This window comes from Azolla caroliniana, unplaced genomic scaffold (assembly GCF_043228905.1).
Source record: "Azolla caroliniana isolate FFs.n. ecotype wild unplaced genomic scaffold, voAzoCaro1.0.p SCAF_3, whole genome shotgun sequence".
Classification (NCBI taxonomy): domain Eukaryota; kingdom Viridiplantae; phylum Streptophyta; class Polypodiopsida; order Salviniales; family Salviniaceae; genus Azolla; species Azolla caroliniana.
The window spans coordinates 1,925,854-1,950,704 of record NW_028230438.1 but is presented as its reverse complement, the minus strand read 5'-3'; the positions used below and the strand labels follow the sequence as shown (position 1 = coordinate 1,950,704).

Genomic DNA, 24,851 nt, shown 5'->3' with positions numbered 1-24,851 from the left:
ACTTAATACATTCTTAATTAAGTAATGATTACTGCTCAATCAAGTAGTTAATGAAAATATTAATGGTTACTTGCTTAATTAAGCAATGAGACAATTAATGCTTAATTAACTAAGCGGACATTACATGTTCCCTTGCTTGGTTAAGTATTCTTTGTGTTATTAACTAATGAAGTATTAATTGTGCCATTAAGTAATCAACTAAGTGACTCATTAATTTAAGCACTCAATTAATAAGCAATGACACAATTAATGTAGAAGCATTGGCAGAGTTAATACAAGACAAAAAAAGACCGCAAAGAAAAGGGCTTAATAAAAAAGGAAAAGCAAATTTATTTATTAGAAAGGACGAAATCTTTCTATTTATTTATTAATTTTGTTCACTGATTCGAAATAAGACAAAACAGAAGAATTTCAAATATGGCCGAGAAAACCGAAGAAAAAAAGGAAAAAAGAAAAAAAGAAAGAGAGGACTTTAGGGGTGAGTGGAAAATATAATTGGGAGCTTCTTTGTTTTCTTTTTCCAATAAATAATAATTATGATAATGATAATAATAATAATAATCTTTTTTTATTTATTTAAATAATAATTATAATAAAGAAATTTAAAAAACAGGCATTTTCATTCTTCTTCTTCTTCTTCTTCTTCTTCACGTTCTGCATCACTTCTGTAATTAACCCTCAGCTCACCCGCCATCGCTACTCTGCAGGTAATCTGCCCCTCTTCCTCTGTGCGTGCGTGTGCAGGTAATCTGTCTCCTCCATCACTGATCTCTCTTTCTCTCTACAGGATAATCTCTCACTCTCCCTCTCCCTCTCCCTCTCCATCGCTAATCTCTCTCTCCCTGCATCACCGATCTCTATCTACAGGTAATCTCCATCCCCTCCACCTCTCCCCCTCTTTTCTTTCTCATCATCTCCATTTCTCATGTTTTCGTACCTTTTCACGATCTCTCTTTCGCTTTCTTCTCTCCTTCCTTCCTCATGATTGGTTTCTTCTGTTTCGCTCCTTTGCGACCAGAATAAAAAGACAATTAGTTTGACGGTACTGCATTTTGTTTTCTCTACATTGAGATCTCTGCCGTCTCACACCTCTTTCTCAGTTGTCTCTTTCGATTTCTTGTTTGCAGAAAGGGAAAATGCAGAGCTTTGAAAAGACAACTCATTTTCCTCGAAGTTTAAGTTGTACTGAATCCAATTTACAATTACTAAATGTACCTCTCCCTTTTAGCTAGCTCTTCACTTTCAGTACTATGTGGATTCACTTCTCTTGTTTGTCTCAATTTAGGTTTTAATCTACCGCACTTTTACTTCCATGCTACGCTTCTCTTTTGATTTCTGATTTTTTTTCATTTTTTCCTAGTTCTATTTCATAACTACAGGCTGGGTCTTCATCCATTTTCGTAAGCTTGACCTTTTGTTGTATTTTTTCTGCCTACATTTTTTTTCTCTCTTCAATAATCCTCCGTTTTGTGTCTTTTTCCGAAGTTTTTTTCACAACTTTAGGTTATGGTGATAGTATGATCCATCCTTGAATTTACAGCTTAAATGTCAAAATGTTTCCATAAACCGTGAGTTCTTCTGCAAAGAATTTCTGTTATGAAGGTATGTGATCTGTCCTTGAATGGAAAATCACTTTTGAGCTCCATCTGCAGTTTGTTGTTGATGAAGTTAAAATGATCTATCTTTTGGATTTTACCTTGAAGAACGCCTTAGTAAGCACACTTAGTTTGAATTTTGAACTCTTTCTGTGATTTTTTGGTTATGACAATAAAATGATCTGCCTTTTGAAATTACCTAAGATCGGCTTAATATATGACACGTGTTTTGAACTCGACGTGTTTACTTAGTTTTTAGGTTATGGAGCTAAATGATCTATCTTTGAATGCAGTGAAGATCACAATTTTCTTGTTGTAAAGTTGAAATTATCTTCGTTTTGAGTTTATTTCAAGATCACGTTAATAAATATCATATTTCTCTTTCTGCAATATTTAGATTATCGCCCGCCCTGAAATTTGCCTGAAGATCAACTTAAAATCGCAATATTCTCTTGAATTTTGGTCCCTTTCTGCAAATAGTGTAGGTTATGAAAGTAAAGGATCTGTCTTTGAATCTATTGAGAACAGCTTAAATGGCAAAAAAGTTGGAACTTTGATATCTCGATAATTTGGCCATGAAAATAAATGATGTGTCACAGAACTACCTGAAAATCAGCTGAAATGGAAAACTCACTGATCTTTTATAATTCTGGCTGACTACTCTCTTCCCATACTCCCGCCTTTAGGCTTCTAGCATCTATTGTCTCACGTGTCTTTTGCTGAACTCTATCTGCAATTTTTGGGTTTTGAAGATTAAACAATCTGACCTCATATTTACGAGGACAGCTTAAATGCTGAACTTTTTGACCTCGTTAATCTCTTATTTGATCGCTCTAGACTCAAATATGAAGAGTTCAAGGATAGCGAGAGGAAGAAAGATAGATCTATGGGCAATGGGGTTCATGCTGTAAGGTGTTTTTGACCCCAATGAAGCAATGGAAAAATGTAGCAACCACATTGAGCTCACAAGGTGACGTTTTTACTTAAGCATTTCACATTCCACATTTCATTTCATTGAAATACATTGCTTTGTACTGACGAGATAAAGAAAAGAGTACAGGGATATTTATGGGTTCACCGTCCGACCTCATCATCTAAAACGCTACAAAGAGTATGCTGTTATTTATGAGGTACATTCAATAATTAAAATATTACAGAGAGTATTTTTTGTGATTATGTTGTTGTGCATTCACTTGGGTTTTCTTTGTAGAAAGAGGAGGCAGAACGATCAGCAAGATGGGAGCAGTTTTTAAAAACCTATTGTGAGTCAACAGTAGAATCACTTGATGATGCTAGTGAAAGTCCTAGGAAAGAATATTATCATGCAAGAGAGAAGGGAGAATCTAAGAAATTCGAGACATGGAATGAGATACGACCAAGTCTTTATCCTGTGGCAAGAGCTTTGCAACATCGCTTTAAAAAGAAGAAGAAAGATGCTCAAGTGAACAATGGATCAGTTGCTGGTCAGGGAGAGATCTATCAATCATCAAGCCAAAGAGAGTCAGAGGATGAATCTGATGATGAGTTTTATGATGTGGAGAGATCTGATATGGCCCAAGAAACTCATAGTTCAGCAGGTTATCTCACTGAAGAATCTAATGAAGTAAGTGATCATGAAGAAGATCCTTGTCCCTGGAAAGAAGAGCTTGATGCTCTGGTTCGAGGAGGTGTGCCCATGGCTATGAGGGGTGAGGTAAGGTGGCTTCTTACTGATAGATATTGGGAATTGAACATACGTATTGGATTCACATTGGGATGCCTGCATTTTGCACATCAGGAAATGAAACTACACTTATATTTGAATGCCTTAATGTTTTTGGATCATCAGAGTTTAAACTGATCTTTTGAATTTCTAACATCTGATACTTGCATTTTGAGGTGCCCATGTATTCATTCATATCATGAATTGAATTTAGTCAGATTCTTTGTATTTTGTGAACAGGTATGGCAGGTTTTCATGGGATCAAGTGCACGAAGAGTACATGGTCATTACCAGGCACTTCTAACACTCTTAGCTGATGGAGGTGGGGACAGTAATGGCTCAGGTGGTCTCTGTAACAAGACCTCTTCAGATTTCAAAGTATCTGACACAGGAATTATCGAGAAATGGACTAACCAGATCGAGAAGGTGTCCAAATACTTTTTCTTCCTTTCCACTCTCCTGGAATCATATGGTTTTGGTTGAAGAATGATGTGGATTTTTGCATGATGTAGGACTTACCCAGGACTTTTCCAGGCCATCCAGCATTAGGGGAGGATGGTAGAAATTCACTTCGACGACTTTTAACTGCATATGCTCGTCATAATCCTAATGTTGGATATTGCCAGGTATTTTAGTTTTTAGAGACTTATTGAGCATTCTACATTTCATGAGTAGATGATTATCGCTGTAATTGCAGTGCCAAAGGTCTCGTTTCCTTTGCTTTCTGTTAATTAAAGGCCCCTTATCCGTTCTCGGATAAACATTCAATTTGTGGATTTTGCTCTGATTTGTCTGTTAGTGATCATTAAAATCTAGCGATTCCATTATGTTGAATAAGGAATCATGAAATTTCTTTGAACGGTATTCCACTTTTATATTATTCAAGGATTATAACAGTGTGTGTATGTTTCTATTTTTAGGCAATGAATTTCTTTGCAGGGCTCCTTCTTTTGATGATGCCAGAAGACAATGCATTTTGGTAATTCTTTCACACATCCTGCTTTTGAAGGATTTGTAGATCTCCAGTATGTCAACTTGGTATTGATTGCTCTATTCACAGGACTTTGACAGGTGTATTAGATGACTGCTTTGAGGGATACTATTCAGAGAAAATGTTGGAATCTCAGGTCTGATCTGTTGACTCCTCCATGTTAATGGTATTTTCAGTTCTAACGGTATTGCTGGAGAAGAAAAAAACATCAAATTATTGTGAAGTCTTGACGTGTGGCACTTTTATATTAGGTTGACCAATTGATTCTAGAGGAGTTGGTTCAGAAGCACTTTCCAAGGCTAAGTGAGTGCCTGATAGGTTTTGGTTTGGAATTATAAGTACACAATTAACAAAAGCCCTTTTTTCTCAAGATAATTAAATAAATATGCAAAGTACATCAAATGTCTAGAAATGAAAACATACATTTTAATTAAATTTGTTATTTTTGCAGTGAATCATCTTGACACACTTGGAGTTCAGGTGGCATGGATTACAGGCCCTTGGTTCTTATCCATATTTGTAAATATTCTGCCGTGGGAAAGTGGTATGGCAACGCTAATGTTTTGTCTTATGTTCTGTTGTTCATTGAGTTAAATACATACATATGGACAGAGTATACATATTATATAAATGTTTAGTGGAGTATTTATGCTTTGATACCCAGGATGTGAACAAGTACACTGGCAGATAGAGTTAATGCTTCTGTTAATTATGACTAAATAAATGCCCTGCCACATATCAAGTGAACAAGTACCCTGACTGTCTGAAGAATGATTTGCTGCTTGATTCAGATGCAGTTTTTCTTTTTCTGTTGATGGGTCAAGTTCTCACATTTAATAGTAGTGATTTCTCTTTACGTGTTCATGAAGAGCCCATGGTTAAATGCAAGCTAAGGCTTGATCATGTGTTGTATGCTATTGAGTAATGCAATAAAAAATTTGATAACTGTATACCCATATCTTGCTCTTATCTCTTCATTATTCATATAAAATTGGCTCTGATTAAATCTAATTTTCATGGATGACTGCACAGTATTGCGAGTATGGGATGTTCTTTTGTATGAAGGAAATCGTTGCATGCTGTTCAGGACAACACTTGCTCTAATGGAGCTTTATGGTACTACTGTCTTGTTTGAAATTCTCTTTTAAAACCCACACGTTGTGCTTGGTAAATATGTTTGAATTATTCACTTTGCTTAAGCTTCCTTTCTTTTAAAATCCACACCTCTGCTTGTAAATAGGTTTTGTGCTGAAAGTGTTTCTCAACTCTACAGGTTCAGCAATCATGACAACAAAAGATGCTGGAGATGCTGTGACAATGCTACAGTCATTGGCATCTTCAACATTTGATAGCAGTCAGCTAGTATTAACTGCTTGTGTGGGATACCAGTCTATAAACGAGTCACAGTTACAAGAGTTGCGAATGAAATATCGCCCTATAGTTCTAGCAAAGTTTTCTGGTCGTGTGATTGATGAATCTATATGGCATGAAGCTTATGGGCCAATCGCATTCTCATCGAAACTATGTAATTATGACAAAACAAAAAATGCCATTCACAATCAAGAATCTGCAAATAAACCAATGTCAATTGGAGATTCTGCTCATGAGTTCTATAAGGATAGTGACAACTATGCTAGTTTGAAGTATAGAGATGATGAGATACTATTGGATGATGACATCCTGAATGGAGCGATAGATACCAAGACTCTACTGTCCGACCTAGTAAATCAGGTAATTATTATTGACAAGAAATAACAATCATTTTCAGATTTTTTATCAATACCTGAAATTTTGTTTATTAATGATATGCAGGTCAAGTTTTTGAAACTGGAGCTTTCTATAGCTCTTGAGGAAGGAAGAGCAGCAAATCTCAGGTTCGGAATAATTTCAGACATGTAGAATTCTTAAATATAATTCCAGTGACATAAATTTTCTTGACCATTATCAGGGCAGAGGAGCTGGAAAGTGCTTTCATGGAGCTTGTGAAAGAAGACAACAGGAGATTGCTCTCTGCAAAGGTTATGAAAGCAGGATTTTTATGTTTGTGGAGTGTGATTATGAAGGAAGGATTTTTATGTTTTTCTAAGATGCTTACTCAACAACTAGTATTCTTTTGGTTTGCCTGCTACTTTTTGATTGATTGATTTGGGTGATAGATCTCGTAGTGATGGATGATTAAGTTGATAAAAATGTTTTGCATGCTGCTTGCCTTTTCACTGCCTTTAGTGTAGGTAAACCAAGACTCTACCCTCTGGGAAAATATGGTTGAAATTCAGCTAGAACTCTCCTTTTCATCTCCAATTTCTATTTGGACTTATACTGCATGATGTGTTTTTTAATAAGAATACACTTTCATGACTTATGTTGATATCTAACATTGAAACTTTCATAAGAAAAGACTCTATTCTATCAATTTAGGTGATTCTCTTATCTGAAATGATTTTGAACTAGAAATTGGCAGGTAGAAACACTACAGTCAGAAGTAGCTTATTTGAAACAAGCACTCAAAGACAAGGTAGAGCAAGAGCAGGCAATGGTTCAGGTATGTAAGGTGCCTTATTAATTTAATGCACACCCATATGCCTGAATTTTGACTGCATTTGTGAAAAGATTAATGGGCATTCTTAATGTGTCATGAGTCCAAGTCAAAAAAGTTATATTTTTGTTTATGAGTATTTACAATTGACTAAGGAACAATTAAGTATGAAGCGTAAGATGTAATATCAAAACACATGTACATACGAATACATTAATTTTCTATGCATATACGAAATTGAGTTAACTGGGTAAAACTAAATCAAAGTTGGGCATATCTCAAGGTAATGATGGGTAGTAAAAGAACCCATTCTTAGATGTGGGAAGTTAGGGGTACAATAATGCTAGATGCTTCTTATACTCTATTTTCTTTGTGTAAACAACTCTATAGAATGAAAATAATTTGAAAAGCATATACAAGACAGAAATATATTTTGAAATCATTGCAAAGATATCCAAAACTTGAAACATATAAAACAGTGGATAGAAAATAAGGGGAAAGTACAGTAGTCCCTGTTATACTCTCCTAATTTCTCTGTACCGAAGAATTTATGAGGACGTGTTTAACTCTTGAAATCATCACGTGGATATTTGTCAAGAGAAAAGGAAACAATATAAGAAAGTAAGAACCAGAAAGAAAGGCATACTGACATATTTTAAGAGGCCAAAATGGCATTTAGGTCTGAAAGAGAGGTTAAATCCTAAAATTTTCTCATCTTTGAGCACCTCAAACCAAAATAAATATACTTAAATTGGTAAAGCAATTTTGTTTAAACCAAACCATAATATGGCGCAGGGTGGTCAGAGGTATTACTAGATAACTGTAGAAGATGAATGAAAGCCAAAGAGATGGTGTATGTACCCATTTGTGCCTAATAATGACCTGTCTCACATGTACAGAGAAATTTGATAAAAAATCTATACCTGTAAGTATTGTAAATCATGTGAGTGTAAGTGCTCTTATGATTAGGATCACATGTGTAATACCCATCTTCTCACCCACCCCTACACATTTCTGTAGATATCTATAATACCCATCTTCCCACCTGCAGTCTATGGTTCACAACTTTATGGCAGATAGTGTTTGTTAGCTTTCCTTGGTTGATTATGAATGGATAGAAATTAGGATTTCAGAAAAGTCAGGAGTATGCTCGAAAATCTTGCAGATTTTGTACTGTTGTACATAGTCTGCCTGGTTGTGCGTATACCTCTAGAGACGCAATGCTTTGGAGCTAATATATGTTGGTGTATTCTTTTATTGTATGGCTGGAATTTTATAATTGTGTTCTGTCCTAATATATCTCTCCCATTTCACTTTAGAGCGTGAATGGAGATTTGTGATCCTAATATGTCCCTTACAATGAATATGGGACCAATTTGAGGCAACTGTGTAAAACCATCCAGAACGCTTTAGTGAACCACAGTGAGAGGGCTGTTGAGATCCGCTAGAAGTCAAATAATTCATGCCAATTTATCTCGGCTTCAGTTAAATGTGAAAATCTGTAATGTTGATCGAAATGGATCTTAAGCCTCGTTAGGAATTTAAACATAAATAGTGGAGAACATAAGCTTCCAAAAATAGATACATTTTTCAAAGTTTTGTTCCTGGTGAGGCAGGTTACCTTACTCTGCCTTGAGATCAATCTCCTGTAATCTACTATCATGCTTCATCTAAGCAGTAGATGTTGGTTTTCTATTGGAACTTGTCACTAAAGGATCTGGAGTTCCCACTTAGAAGCATTCCACCAGATATGTTTCTTTATGAGAATCAAGGTTGCTTACAAATTGTGACAATATTAGTAATGTGAACTGACAATTGTAGCTTTTTATCACACCAGATTTAGAAGAATCTGCATGCTACATTGATGCCCGTTTCAAATTTTAAAAAGTCAAAAAATTTCATATGGGCACTGTGTAACATTCCCTTGTGATGTGTGTACCTAATGTTGGATGATCTGATGTTACATGGTTATGAACAATAGCAATGACCCCAGACAGCTGGGTTATGGTTGTGAAGGGATTGACTTGCTGATTTTGGTGTGTCATGATTTAGGTGATGGTGCGAATGGAGCATGAACAAAAACTTACTGAGGATGTTAGAAGATTTGCTGAAGAGGATGCCAAAACTCAGCGTAAACTTTTGAATGAATTGGAGGTATTCATTCATCTTATTTCGTCAAATTCCTTTTTGCCATTTTTATGTCTTGATAATGTATTAGAAAGGAAAGGAGGTGTGTTAAATGACCTACGGGCAAACTGAATTTGTTGTCTCATCTGTGAGAACCACAAAAGGAATAGAAATGAAATGAGTTAATTAGAAGAGTTTTTGGCTCTCAATGTTATTCAACATTGAGCTTGGTTTGGTGGTTAGGAGGGGTAGTCTGACATAGAGTGGTAATGTTTTTCAACCTTCTCAGAAATTAGTAAAACCCCGTGCAAGTTGTTAACATGGAAAATTTGTTTGGGGACAAGATGAATCTCAAATACAGACTCAAACAAACATGTAATGTTGCACTATAGTCACCCTCCAAATTCACCTAATGCTTTTTTGTAAAATGTGACCAAACTTTCATTTGAGGATTTTGCTGATTTGGAAGTAACATCTAGCAAGTGATGAAAATATTTTTAAATTCTCTTCATTTATTGGCCTGCTTCTCTGAAGTGATCACTGAGTGAAAACCACCTGTACATTAGATCATTCGGTGTTTAATACTTCCCGTGTTACTAACTGCAATCTTTTGGACTAGAAGTGACTTCGAGTTCACCTGGAGAGAACCATTGGCTAGTTTCATCTGTCTTGACCAAAAACTATTTGGGTTGGAGCTTGAGCTAACTCTAAAATTCCTTGATATCACTTGATGTCTTGCAAGAATATGCCCAACATTCTATTCTTCATATATCATATATATTTATCTTCGTATATATAGTTATGACTTCATAACCTTCAAACATCATATATATTTATCTTCGTATATATACCCAATTAAGTGGATTTACTTAGAAAAAGAAATGAACGAAAGCATAAGAAGAAGAACAAGCAATCAGATGCAAATCACAATTTTTCTTTCACTCTCTTTTTCTGAATTTAGAAATCAAGACATAAAGTGAAAAAATCAGAGCAATTCTCCTGTAAATCCTATAATTCAGAGTTTACAAAAACTTTCCAAGCGTAATCTTAGTACAGTGCCCTTGGTGAGCAATGGTAATAAGTAACATTTTGATGTGGTAAAAGTATCTATCACAAATTTCAATGAAGTGATGAAATCCTTTTAAAGATGTGTAAGCCCAACTCTGAATAATTTTTCTTTCACAACTGCTTCAAATGTAGCCCAACTCTGAAGGACTTACAAGTTTACAAAAAGAATCTGTGATCCTAGGTGAAAGTTCAAGCAACAATGGACTATATAGTAAAGCTATAATGTGTAAGCACTGAAAAGAAAGAATACAGAAAAAATAAAAACGTTAACTTGTCAGAAGTATGATAGTGCCATGTGAAACTGCTGTAAATTGATCTAACTCGTATCCTGTTTTCTTTATATAACCATATCTTAGGCAGTAAGATAAGGTGAGTCATACAGATTTTATGAAACATTAACATCATCTATTTATTTTACCAGACTAAGTATGAAGCTGCAACTGCTTCTCTCAAAGAGCTGGAGAAACGAACTGCAATGGCTGAGAGTATGCTCAATGCGACGTTGCAGTATGAGGCTTTAAGTGGTGGCCCTTCCAAACGATCAACACAAGGAGATGAACCCTCACGATGGTTGTGGTCGCGGAATACATCAAAGTATGTTTATCTTTATTGTTTCAAACTTATTTTGTTTTTTCAGTTATTAAGTACATAATGTGCATATGAACTGATATTGTGAAAATCAGATCTAGTGATTCTGGTTCTCCAGCAGCAGAAAAGGTTAATGATATTGGAAGTGATTCACAGCATGGTAACATATCACCAAATCAGGGATCGTTGACAAGACGATTCTCCCTTTCATGGAGAGACATGATGAAGGTACCTGAGATTATTCTAGAATCTATATTGAGAAACTCTGAAATAACCGAGTTTTTCGTTTTTTCTTAAAATGACTCCCTCTCTAGGAATCATATATGCTATTTGGTCAATTGTATGGTGACCAAGGGCATTTGGGTAAATAAAATGGAAACGAATAGGGAAAATAAAGAAAAGAACAGGGATATTTGGGGGAGTTCCTCCCTTCCATATCTTATCCTCTGGATAGAAAATGTAGTGTCATTTAAGTTTTAACTTATTGGATTGATGAAGTAATTTGATTTAGTTTGCATCTTTTAGTACTGAAAGCAAATCTGTCTAATGTCATAATTTTGTGACACAGGGGAAACCAAGTTCTGATAATCAACCTGAAGTGTCAGACCAACAGAGTGCTGAAGCAGATGTATTACCCTTGCATGGAAAAGAGGGGAGTGATGAAGCTGCAAAGCAAACTGCAGTTGATGAGAAAGATCCTCTCTAAACTATATATGATGATAGAAGGCACTTGTAATTCCTATAATTTTTGGGCCCACAACAGGTTTGCAACGATTTTTTGAAGGATCGCTAAAGATTGTAAAGAGTTTTTCTGCTAAAAGTCTTGTACACTTCAAAAAACTCTTATTTATGTAAAAAGACCTATGAGGATGGTCATATCAATTGACCGGAAGAGCATTCTTTCACATTGGAGGATTTTTCTGTTGTTCATAACACTCGTATATAATTGATTTTACAACTCTGGTTTTAGACACTCATTCACATCTCAACTTTATCTATGATCTACATTGCTCATGCTTTTTGCCATATGTACAAACGTTCAAATAAGTGAGTTGTTGAGTTTTGCATCACTTCTTACTATGTTAATTGTATTTGACATGGATAATACTCTGACGTTTGCCATATGTACAAACATTCAAATAAGTGAGTTGTTGAGTTTTGCATCACTTCTTACTATGTTAATTGTATTTGACATGGATAATACTCTGATGTTGATTGTAAAGGTACAGCAATGTCTTTGGATATGAGTATCCCTAGAGAATTTTGCTTCAAAATGAATGAAATTTGGCTTTTTATGTGTTGCTAGTAGATGCTATAGTTTGTTTGAGATTTATGTTTTTGCGTCTTCAATTTAAGTATTTGATTGTGTGGAATGCTTTTATCAAGTTGCGTCGATTCATGATAGCATGAATACTTTTGGGTGAGTGGTGTAAAGTATCTATGCATGATAAATTATTTTAAATAGATACTGAATTCAGAAGTACTGTAGACATGAATTATATTATCCATACTCTAGAATTGAAAAGGTTTAGACGTCCTCTTGAAATAGAGGTGAACTTTATTAAATGAATGATGTAGTTGACATTTATAACACTGGTAAATTTATTCCATTGGAATACAGCTATCCAATACAAACATTTGATGCAAGAGTTGTTTGATTCACCATTGAAGGGGATCGATGTTTGGAGATGTTACTTACATGTTTTGTTTCTTTGCTGCTAAGATATTCAAATATGAAGTGTCATTGGAAATGCCATATCAATATGCCTTCTTCATTGTCGTCTTTCCACATGTATGACTACATGGCCATACAACCTTTTCACACCATTGAAAGTAGTTGTAAAATGATGGGATTTGACTCGCCTACATGTCCACAGTGCCTTGCCTATACATGATTGTTATGTATATAAATCTTGTAAAGAGAGAAAGCAAGGGTGTGGCAAGGTCACATGGTTGCCCCTTCATATTGGATACTTAAGATGATAGTGGGTGGGAGTAGGACTTGACCAAAATTTATTCACTCGTCATAACTACAAGGTGAATGTCCTAAGATTGAATATATTTCACATGAACTAGAGACATAATTGATCAAAATTTTGTATCATGGTTGGTAGGCTCAACGACTACAATATTAACATGAGAGATTATGAAGTGTTGACATCAAAAGTTGTTACATTTTAGATTATAATGTTTAATGCTATTGAAAAATTGTTCAATGTCTTCAATGTGTTGCTGCTGTATGGCGATGGAAAAAAGGTTAGTGCTTCATATGTGTTAAGGAAATATTCCAAGAATGTCATATATGCATCTTTTTACCATGATTACCAACACCCCATACCTAAGGTATTGTCGGTGGGAATGTGTTAGTATTTCCTAATGTTTGTGGTGGTGCTCTTCACCGACATGTATTTAATGAGAATCATAATGTAACCTTCACTATTATGATTAGCATTGCATAACAGATCTCTTGTAGGTAAAGAGCTTGTTGATATCTCGAACCTAAATGTTAATAGGTGTATCCACTTTTCTTTTTGTTCAAGCTCACTCAGTTTTGTCTAGAAATGAAATGGTCTAATTGAGTAGATATATAGGAAGATGAACCTAAATGTTAATAGGTGTATCCACTTTTCTTTTTGTTCAAGCTCACTCAGTTTTGTCTAGAAATGAAATGGTCTAATTGAGTAGATATATAGGAAGATGAACGAATAACGCCTTTCTTTCTCTTGTTGATCCTGTATTAAAGTGGAATGAAATGGAATGAGATCAAATGGAATGGGATGGGACGAAATGGAATGGAATGAGCTGAAATTGAAGGTGATGAATGGAATGGAATCAAATTTCAATGGGATGGGATGGGATGGGATGGGATGGAATGAGATGAGATGAGATGAAATTGAAGGTGATGAATGGAATGGAATGGGATGGAATGGAATGGAATGAGATGAAATTGAAGGTGATGAATGGAATGGAATCAAACTTCAGATTTCAAAATTCAATAGTAATAAAAAGATTCTGAGTTTTGTTTCGCTTCAAAGCTCCTCAGCTATGATGTCTTCTTCTTCTGCAAGCCTTTTCTGCGGAAACCCTTTCGTTCTGCGAACAGTATCTCCCGTCTCTCTCGACCATGGTTTCCGTTACCTTCTCCTTTCTTCTTCTTCACCACAAATCATCGATTCTGTCAAGAGTATTGATCTTCAATCTGATTTAGACGCCATGATTCCTTCGACTAATTTCAAGTACTGCCAATATTATTCATTGGATCGTCTCGATCATTATTGCCTTCTTCTTTCTCGACGTCTTTCTGCTTCAGCAAGAATCTCGTCTGAGATTAAGGATTTTGATGTTGATCCTGCAAATGTGTTCGTTGCTTTTCCTTACAATCATAACACTGTTACCGTTGTCTTCCCTGTAAGTTTTTTATTTTTCATCTCTTTCGTTCATCCTTTCTTCGTGCCTTTTTCCTTCAATTCTCATCATTCTTATTCTTTCAGTCTAAAAGAAAGCCTACAAGAAATCTGTGAGCATTCAGTATCTTTTTTGCCCATGCTAACTTTGTTCATCTTCATTTTCTCTGCTTATAAGTTTTTCTATTGGTCTACGTCAGTACAAGAAGAAAATCTGAATTGATGTTGAAAGGAATTAACTAACAAGAATTCTGCAATATATTTCTTCTGCGTGCTTCTAAGGTTTTTCATAGTTGATCCGCATTATAATGATTTGATGGGAATTCAGTATTTGTTCTTTTGGTGCCTGCAATATTTTTTTATATTTTATCTGCGTTGGTACAAAGATTTGGTTGAAGGAAATGATCTTAATTTACTTAAATGCTTATAAATTCTGTGTTTCTTTGGGCAGGCTGAAAAGAAAAGTGAGGTACATCAGATCTTGCAAGAAGCATCGATTAATGCATCTGCAGCTACAGTAATATAAAACTTTGGAGATCTTACTTTTCTAGAGAGGATAATCAATGCTAGGATTAAATTTGATGGACTTTTTGTTAAAGACATGAGTGTTGATGTTTTATGGATTAAGTATTACGTCTGAAAAACAGTTTGTTAACTATTTTGCATGTTAGAGATGGATATGAAGCTTCAATGAACCATAATCAATGCTAGGATTAAATTAGATGTAGGGACGTTTCATTAAAAACATGCATGTTGATGCTTGATTGGTTACAAGTATTATGTCTGGAAAACAGCTTGTCAACTATTTTGCATGTAATAGATGGATATGAAGCTTCAATGAACCATTATGGTAAAAAAGAATTCCGTAAGTCCTTTGCATAAGTAAATGATATTAAGCTTGATTGATCCTAAATGATATACCTCCATATATTTAATGAATTTCCCCAAACATTTTGCATTTAGGTGAATTGTGAAGCTTAGAGTGTCCTTAATCAACTACTGATAGTTTGATGATTATATCTACATGTCTTGTATTTAAAGGAATTATGCAGCATGAATAATTCTTAATGTATGATTAATTGATTGTACATAGTGAAAATAATATGAAGGTTGACAAATCCTTGATGAAATACTTGCATATAGTGGGAAACATTCCTTGTAAAATCTTATATATAAGCTGATGAAGTATATCAAGCCTGATTGATGATGCATTATGAATTGCTTGCATGTTGAATATCAGAATCCGAAATCCTTAAATATATTGCATAATCAGAAAAGTTATTTGAAGGTTGATTGATCCTTTTTGAATTACTTGTATTTTGACGAAAATTCCTTACTCTAAACATTTTCAAAAATCTTTTGCATAATGAGATGAATATGAAGCTTGATCGATCTATAAGGATTTGTTAATTGTATATGAATAAGCATTCCTAAACCATGATCCATCTTTTGCAAGGAAGGGGGAATATTCAGCGCAGGGATTGCGATGCAAAAAGCTTTTACTTGTGGTCTTAGAGAAGCACTTGTTAGAGATGGATGGATTGTCTGTGAAGGTAACTTGGCTGTGTGGAGTGGATCAGATCTAACACAGTGGTTCAATAGTGAACCAACAGAAGTAGTAGAATTCGTAAGTTCCTTTCAAGTTGAAATCGTTATAAATATCTTAGATCAGATCTAACAGTGGCTCAATAGTGAACCAACAGAAATTGTAGGATTTGTACGTTTCTTTCAAATAGAATTTTGGGAATGCAATTTGTTACTTCCTTCTGGTAGACCACTAAGCTAATTTTCTGCAAGATTACTGTTGCTGATTCCCTCTTCTCTTTCTTTCTTTCTGCTAGCAGACCAGGAGTTAGGTAATCTACTGCAAAAGTTGAGTTATTAACTTTGTCACTGCTGATTTCTTCTGACAGAATATTCAGACTGATACAAGTAACCACATCAATTTCTTCCTTTCACCTGATGTCATCAGATTTCGTCCATTCAAGGTGAGACTTTAGACATCTGAAAACACATTCTAGTAAGAGAAACATATGTCAGAAGAAATTCTGGTCTATATTCTTGGCAGATTGTAGAGCTTCTATCTGAGCCTTTAAAGAAAGCATTCAGAGATGGCAGCAAAGTAATACTTGATAAGTGGCTGGAGAATATGGCCCCAGATGATATGCAGAAAGTGAAATGCATTGTTTTTCCTTCAATGAGAGAAGGATTTGTATCTGGTAACCAGTGAAAACTGTCTTTATTTGCAATATTGGTCTTACATTCCATATCATGTGAGAAAAATGTATATACAGTGGAGTCATTTGTGAAAATACTCTATAGGCTGTAGCAAATCAGCACCAGAAGACGTGGATGTGAAAAAACTAGAAGAAATTTTTGCAGGAAAGGCAAGTAAAACTATCCTATTGCAGGATATTAAAGATGATATACTCCAGTTGGCTACTTTGTGAAACATGACATTAAGATCAGCTCAAATTTGTTTTGATCATCTCAAGGTTTTTCTATTTTCTCATTGTTTGATCTTAGTTTGGGCCTATAATCCCAAGAGAGGGATTTTACATTCAAGTCTCCTTTTCATGCGAAGAAGACATTATAAGAGTTTGGTACGGATTGATGTATCAAATTTATCTGATTCTCTATCAACTACTTTCAAGCTAAGAATCAATATGTACTGAATTTCCAGGTTTCCTTCGTATCTTGTACTTCAAAGACCTGGTCTCATTGTTACACCTCTTTCTGTTAGGAAAAGCAAGGTTTTCTCAGCCTTAGAGAAGATTATATTATCTATCTCAAGTATGTTGAGCTTTGATATGTATGGATTTCATTTGCAAGGAAAATATGCTAATCTTGGATATAAATGGTGCCATTTTTAAGAGGAACATTTTGATCTTCAATATGATGTTATTTCAAGAGGCATATGTTGACCCTAGATCTCAATGGATACCATTTTCAAGAATTTTTAATCTCAGATATGAATCGAAACACATTTTCAAGAAAAAATTCAAAGCATCTCCTCAAGTGGTAAATGGCATTGTGGGACAGGATGGAATTTCTTCAGTATTGGGACGTTACATATAATAAATGCAATTGTTGCAGGTGCCCAAAACATATTTATTTTCTCATCTTAAATTGTTCTCTTGTTGATAGGGATTGTATTGACCTCTTATACTCATATCAAACAGACAAGAAATCAGCAAGCTCAAATTGGACAACTGCAAAATCAATACCAGTTCAAGATTCTCTGCTGAAAGAGGACAAGGAAAGGTTTGATATTCGATCATCTGTGCACAACTTGGAGGCAGCATTCCTACAAAGTAATGATTTTTATGAGAAGCATTTCTAGAACAGCGGTCAAATGAGAAGGCAGTTAATCCAGATATTCATCTATGTAGGTATTCGACGACAAAAACCAATGTCCTTTCATACAGATATAGCTAATGAAATCATTGAATCTTCTATCCCAGGTATGCTTATCAGGAACAATAAAATAACTCCACTTCTTGGTGAAGCTACGCTGTAAATTTATGCCCATTTGAATAAACTTAAAATGAAAATGTAGTCGCACTATATGTATACCACTCTTGGACTGTCTCACATAGAACACAATAGATTTTTTACCCTTCTCGATGGAGGTTTGAGTATGACACTAAAATTATCATGCTTGTCTAAAAGTCATCATACTTCTCATGAATCACCTTATATGCTGAGCATACCAGAAGTAAGTGATATTCATCCTCCGCTTGCATTTCATTGCATCCCGTGCATGTCTTCATACTTAGGTGATGATGCCAAAAGTGTTAAGGCTCTCTGAAAACCAACGTATAGACGGATAGTGTGATGTGGTTGGATACATTTTTGGCATTTTTACCTTGTATTGGGGCTAACATTGAAGGTTAAGCCGAGGCAACGTAATATTCCAATTTTGACATTTGAGCATTTTGTCTCTTCATCATTAACAACTCTAGTAATCTATCCTCGATGATCACATACTTTATAGCATCACTTGTGATCGGGCATATTCTTGACTTCTATGATATATGCTTATATAAGCTTTGCACCACTTAAATTTGTTCTCTCTTGCATGTAAAAGTGGGGTAGTGTCTTTATTGTATTGCCATCATTTTTGTTTGTTGTGTGATACAGGAGAGTTTTCTTTACTGATTGACCAGGCACAGTTTCATGCATGAAGTTATAGTTTAAGACCAGAAGTAGTTTTTATTATTAGATTCTTACATGATTGTGACCAGGAAGTGTAAAATTCAACCACCATATATAAGATGAGACCATTTCCATTTTTTGTGAAACCGGTTCTTGAGTTCCATTCTATCATCTGTGTTATGGATCAGCATGATATTATGATCTATTATTCTGCAGAGAATTTAGTAGAGAAAGAAAATTTGCCATACAATTTGAGAATCCCCATCTTCCAAAAGAAGAAAAACAGTGGTATTTCCTTGAAATCATTAGGTTGTTGCCTTTGACTTTATATTTGTTATAACTTAGATTTTTAAAACCTCATGTGTAGGAAATGGTGTTATCACAGAATATCATAAAGAGGTGGGTTCACGAGTTTAATACAAGGAAATTGGGTATATCAAAATGACCTGACTTGTAAGGAAACATTATAGTTGTCAGATTGTTCTTACTATATTCTTGAAAATGGTTTTACAGCCCAATAGGGAGAATTTAGGGACCAAGTTGCTCAAAAAGCATGAAGAACTGCAATACTATACAACTTCTGTTAGTAGCAATCTAGAAGCATCTGAGCTTCTAGGGAAGAAAAAGGTCAGTGATTATTAAGGAGAAACAATAGTAATTTTCTGTCGTAATGGTGTAAAAGATGCACAAGAAAGAAGAAAGAAAGAAAGATATATTAATGTATTTTAGGAGGCCGAAATGGCCTATAAAACCAAACAAGAGATTACATCTGAAGTGTTGTCTTGTCTTTGAGAACAACAAATCAAAACAAATAAATGTTACTAAGTAAAAACAGTAAATAAGATCAAAAGAGACTAAAGAATCTTGTTATTGGTACATGTAAGATTCTCAAGTCAGATATATTGCAATTTTTTTCTTCAAAATATCTCTAGCATAGGTCGACCCAAAACAGAGAGATCTCCAAAATGAGGGAAGCACCTGCAATGGTGGGAGATAATGGCCTTTATTTGGCAATGACAAGGGTGGTGAGATCATGGTCCATGGGGTTGGGACCTACATGCATGACAAATTGCTATTGCCCAATCTATTGTAACCCCTTTGTTATGTCTTGGTCAGGATCCCATTTGTCTAGCTTTTGATTTACTTGTAGCATCAGTAGGTGTGATGGGGCTAAAGAAAGTCGCAATTGTTCTTTGTTGATGAGGTTGTGTGGCTGTTCTGTTGTCCCTGTGTCAACAACTTTTCCTTGTCTCATTAGTTCTAGCAAGGAAAGTCCAAGCACCATTGGTCCTCATATTCCATTACTTTCCATAGTGAACCAAACCCTTGTTGAAAGAGGCAATAGTATCACCCTCTTATTTCATAAAAAACACTAGAGTGACAAACATAATGTTCTAAAGATTCCTCTCGCTGATGACACAATTGGCAGAATCTTTCTTCTAGATGTATTTGTACATACATATCTACCTACCCCAATCTCTAACCAGTGTGACGAAGTTCGCAGCTGCCTATTCGAGAAAGTCAGGCATAAGCAGCCTCCTGTAAGGAGAACCTAAACCCTGTGAATGTTACTCCAAGGTATGTGTAGGAGCATGTGTATGCTGCCTTTTCCTCTCCCAAGAAGATTCTCATGCTTGAGAAGTGTTAAAACACCATCACTTTAGTTTTATCCACGTTTATTGACAAACCTTTTTCATACAAAATACTTTTAAGTCGTTTAGATGGTTTTGTAGTCCCTTTGGAGTGTCAGAAATCAGCACAATATCATCAACATATAGTAATAATTGTATGGCTATACCCTCATTGAACTGCCTGGTGCCCAGGGGTTACCTTTCATCGATGATCCTAGCACAATATTCTGTTTAGGCAGTGTTTCCTGAGCCATCCCTCACAGATGTGTATGAATGTTGTTTTCATCCCCCCTCTCTTGGTGCCCGCCATAGCCTTTCTTTGGCATAAACCCAAAATAGCCAGGATGCTCCGGGTGATGAAGACCTTCATAGATAAATACCACGGACATTTCTTCCACAGACTTTACCCTTCCTACCCTACCTTTCTTGTTGATGACCCCTCCCCTCACGCCCTTAGCCACCCTCCATACACTCACACTCACACCCACTCCTTCCCCACACCCAACGACTTTAGCCTCCCCTTTCCCACTCCTTTACCTCCACGAACTAGGACCTAACACGTTGTGCGCGATAGTACACACTCATTAGGTTATGGGGGATGTTAAGTATGTATGTATCTACCGAGCCCATGAAGGCATCGACATCGACATCAGTACTAAATACTAAGAAATATGACCAAGAAAGGGGTGAATGACAAAGTTAGCTCTAGAACTCTAGCTATAAATGTGAAAGGGGAGAATCTCTATGTAAAAGAGCTATAAAACACACTCTTGTGCCATTTTTAGCTTTGCGGATTCCGAGCCCCTTGTAATCCAAGGTCAAGCTCTCTCTCTCTCTCTCTCTCTCTCTCTCTCTCTCTCTCTCTCTCTCTCTCTCTCTGATACACACACACAACTCCCATTTTTATGTGTTGTCTGCGTTTAATATTTAATCTCTTTGCTTATGTTTACTAGCATATGTGTTGAGAGCTAAAGCACATTGCGGTATTAGCAAGCTTCTTAGTGAAATTAACGCTTCTAAGAGAGGTGAGTGAGAGTTCGGAGGATCAAGATTAGCAAATTTAGTGGCTCGAGAGTGTTTGACTACAACTCTCGCCTGATTGGCCATCAATAGGATATATGTCTTTATACTGCCAAAGTTGTCTCTCCAAAATGCCACATGCTATATTGATGGTGATTTGGTGAGAATGGTTCAAGCACTCTCGAGCCACTAAATTCACTCACCTCCCTCTCTTAGAAGGGTTAATCTCATTATGAAGTTAGTTGATACCTGAATGTGCCTTCGTTAGATATGAACGTTACTAAACACAAACAAAGAGATTAAAAGTATAAATAGTAACCCACCTCTATTAATTTAGATACCCACAATTTATACAATAGAATAAGTGATTAGTGATTGGCTAAGTAGCATTTAACCCTAATCACTTGATTGATAGATAGTATGAAGGGAAGAGATAAAGAGAGTTCCAGTTGGATTCAGAGGAGGCTCTAGACTAAAAGTTCAAGAAGAAAAAAGTTATAAAAGTGACTTGTATAGCTCCTTTACAAAGAGATTGTCCCCTTTCACATTGAGGTGGCCATTAGGCCTAAAACTCTAGGGCAAACTTTGTTATATTCCCCCGTTTCTTGGTTTTGCATTTAATCCTTATTGTTCTTCATGGGTGGTGCTACGTATGGTCGGTACTTTATCACCCAACCTAATGAGTGCACACTGCTGGGTGCACTGTGCCAGGTCCTCGTTCGTTGAGGTGAAGTGGAGGGAGAAAGTGAGGTCTATAGGAGGGGGAAGGGGGTGGATAGCTTGGGAGGGAGTGGCAGGGTATGGGAGGTGGTCAAGGGTGTGATGGAAGGGAGTCATCAACAAGAAGGGTAGGCGATACTTTATCTATACATAGAGTAAGTGTAAACTGCATTAAATACTTAGTAAATTTGAGAGGTTAAAAAAAATTAATTACGTTAAATACTTGTTAAATACCTAGAGTACGTACGTGGATTTATAAAATGGCAGTTCTAAAACATAGAATATGTGAATAATACTGCAAAGTATTCTAAAACATAGAATAAACGTTTTTTAACATCTATGATCTAAATATATTTGTCGCCCCTAAGTGTCCTTCTCTTTGATAGGAAAGCTTTTTTTGTACTTTCTTTTTTGAAGCAATTGGAGTATATCTGATTTTCCAATCCTTTTTATGAGATTCCTAGCATTTTGTTTTGGGGCTTTCTTTTTCAACCCATCTAACATCTTGCACACATATTCGTCCTTTTCACCTTCTTCCTAGAATGTTCTATTCATCATTTCTAGCTTATGTATGAGTGTTCTCCTTATGCTTTTTGACCACCTCAATTGAGGGAGCATTTCCATTTTATTTTTTCTGAGCATGCCCAGGTTGGGTTTTGACATCTTTTGCTACACTTGCCCATGATTGCATTTCGTTCTTTACAGTGTATTCTATTGTAGAGATGCATTTTTCAACAGCAGATTGACCTTTCTGTAGAGAGAGAGAGAGAGAGAGAGAGAGATGATTGACAAGGAGAGAAAAGCTGAGAGAGAGAGAGAGAGATGATTGACAAGGAGAGAAAAGCTGAGAGAGAGAGAGAGATTCTTTGTCACAGATGATTAATGTTTGCTTTCCATCTCGCAATGAGAAAAAATATGTATCTAAATCAATAAAGGCACACCCACCAGCAGGATCAAAACTAAAACCTAATGTAGGAAAGACATCATCTGGTAATGGTTCAAGAGAAAATGTTGTCTCTAGAAAGAAGGTAAAGGAAACCGCAAGTACATGTTTTGTTCAACTGTTTTGCAATTGCATCTAGACTGTGTATTGTATCTAATCCTTTTTGTCATTTTTCTTTCTGTATTTCGCTAACCTGTTAAGAAAATATTTACATTTGTTTTGCTTCACAATTTCGTCGTATGTTACGTATGCTCTTATGGTTTTGCTTCCATTTTGTTGCTACAAATGGTTGTAGTTTAAGGGAATTTGTTTGTATAGCATAAAAGTGTTCTGTATGGTTTACTATATTTAATTCTTTGTGTTTGTTTCCATTTGTTTTGGTTCTGTATATTTATGTACTTCATTTTGCTTACATTTCAGTTGTTTCGGTTCATTGTATCTATGAATACATAATGTAAGCTCTTGACAGTATGGTTTATCTTTGTTTTTATTTATTACATCTTTTTGTTTGGTATTGATCCAGATTTGTTGTTTGTTTTCCCCAGTATATTATGCTACGGCTTCTCTATTAACATTGACTGTATGCCCCTATCAAGGTATTCAAGTGTGACTCCCAAGAAAAACAATCTAGTGCTCAGCAACACAAGAAGAATAAGGTTTCCAAAAGCTTGGAAGACATTCAGATTGCTGTTTCATCCAATGGAAATGCTGCTATGATGGTTTCTCCACCAGCAAATATTGCTTCTATAATTGTTTCTCCACAAGCAAATATGGATGCTATGATAGTTTCTCCACAAGAGAATATTGCTTCAATGATTGTTTGCCCACAAGAAAATGTTCATTTCACACCAATTAAAGAATATATCAGTGTGGGAAAATTACCAGAAAATCCAAAAGAGAAGAAACCAGCAAAACAGATTGAGAAGAAATCCACTGCAGACTTAAATATACAGGGGATCAAACAGAAGGTATATCATAGGAGCATTCTCCTAAGTTTAGTTTCGTTCTTATTCCTATTCGCGTATAGAGGCTATCAAGCGGAAGATATTATTGTCCATTCTTCGCTACGTTCTTAAATCTTACTTCTCATTCATTTTTTAGAGCTTATTTTCATTCTCAGCCATTATTTGAAGCTTAACTTCCATTTTTTGTCTCATTTTGCAATTCGTTTTAAGCTTAATTGTATTCTAAGTCTTAGTCTTCTTTGCTCATCCATTTTGAGCTTAACTTCATTCTCAAGTCTTATTTATTCATGTTGCATATAATTATAGATCTTCAGCAAATGCAGCGAGGGGAAACTTAATGATCTGACTGTACCTGAGCTGAAATGTTTCCTCAGTGCTAACAAAACCAAAGTTAGTGGAAGAAAAGAGGAGCTCATACAAAGAGTCCTACGCATAGTTAATGGAATCCCTATCTAAAAGATAACTGGCTCTCTCGTTTCTAACATTTTTACTCAATAAAAATAAAGACTAAAACTTTAACCACTATTCTCTAGTATATAACAATCACTATTATAACAAACATATCATATCGTTCCAAAGATCCTAAAGGAAACTCTAATTTCAATGCCTCCGTCTTGAAGCTGGCCCCAAGAGAAATGACTGCTAAGTAAACATATCAGAACTCTCTCCACCACCTCACCCATGTATGTAAACTTCAGTGCAAATGGTCCAGATGATCAAAGGCAAAAGAGTCTTTAAAAGATCATCGGTTTGGTTCCCCTATGTTCATTGTGATCTCTCATTTCAGAGTGATATTGTCCCTGAAGTATCTTTTGTGTGGGGGAGTTTCTTGGAGTGGATGGGTTAAGAATCATCTCATCCCAATGAATAATTGGTAAGTCTCTACCATTTTTCTAGTTTTTCTAGCTATCAACCTATTGTCTAGGACCCTACTTGGTTTGTTGCAACATCTCACTCTAGAATCATGTTGAATATCAAGGAAGTAAAATGTAGATATGTTTGAAAAGGCACTCATTGAATGTTGGTATAAGCAACGAAGGAAAAGATGAATTAGTCACGTGTTTGAAATTTAGTGATGGAACATCTTCCAAGTGAAATTCTAAAAGTACCAAACTTTAAGATAACAATGGAACCACCCTCCCACAACTTAAAAAACAATACTTCCAAATTTCTGAAGGTCTGTACCTCTACCAAACAATGGATTTTCTATTGTGGTGTGAGAGGAGCAATACAAGACATCACATAGAACATTAATTATAACCCAAGGATTTGCATGCAGTCATAATGACACCATTGGATTATATTCATTTGGTGCATGTCCATCAAATGCCTTCATGGCATTCCCTATTTATCAGTATAGACAAACTATCTTCACGCAAACTCACCATAAATTATCAAACACA

At 35.6% G+C, this 24,851-nt stretch overlaps 2 protein-coding genes across 2 annotated transcripts; both read left to right on the top strand.

Moving 5' to 3' along the window:
* The first annotated feature begins 787 nt into the window (after nucleotides 1-787).
* Nucleotides 788-11,584, top strand: LOC147865819 (uncharacterized). The gene is made up of 19 exons (XM_087316181.1): nucleotides 788-867; nucleotides 2,433-2,565; nucleotides 2,656-2,725; nucleotides 2,806-3,288; nucleotides 3,538-3,723; nucleotides 3,810-3,923; nucleotides 4,218-4,276; nucleotides 4,358-4,424; nucleotides 4,540-4,591; nucleotides 4,740-4,832; nucleotides 5,321-5,404; nucleotides 5,562-6,019; nucleotides 6,101-6,162; nucleotides 6,237-6,306; nucleotides 6,750-6,830; nucleotides 8,877-8,978; nucleotides 10,441-10,613; nucleotides 10,703-10,835; nucleotides 11,176-11,584. Exons 2-19 carry the CDS (start codon nucleotides 2,531-2,533, stop codon nucleotides 11,311-11,313), a joined length of 2,460 nt encoding a protein of 819 aa, XP_087172307.1. The 5' UTR covers nucleotides 788-867; nucleotides 2,433-2,530; the 3' UTR covers nucleotides 11,314-11,584.
* Nucleotides 11,585-13,573: 1,989 nt separating this feature from the next.
* On the top strand, nucleotides 13,574-24,349 carry LOC147865818 (uncharacterized). The gene is made up of 17 exons (XM_087316182.1): nucleotides 13,574-14,015; nucleotides 14,463-14,528; nucleotides 15,468-15,638; nucleotides 15,925-15,999; nucleotides 16,080-16,230; nucleotides 16,334-16,398; nucleotides 16,538-16,614; nucleotides 16,695-16,804; nucleotides 17,054-17,107; nucleotides 17,194-17,325; nucleotides 17,404-17,475; nucleotides 18,386-18,457; nucleotides 18,537-18,568; nucleotides 18,683-18,796; nucleotides 22,416-22,568; nucleotides 23,080-23,451; nucleotides 23,755-24,349. The coding sequence occupies exons 1-17, from the start codon at nucleotides 13,653-13,655 to the stop codon at nucleotides 23,902-23,904; spliced, it is 2,229 nt and encodes a 742-aa protein (XP_087172308.1). The 5' UTR covers nucleotides 13,574-13,652; the 3' UTR covers nucleotides 23,905-24,349.
* The last annotated feature ends 502 nt before the right edge of the window (nucleotides 24,350-24,851 follow it).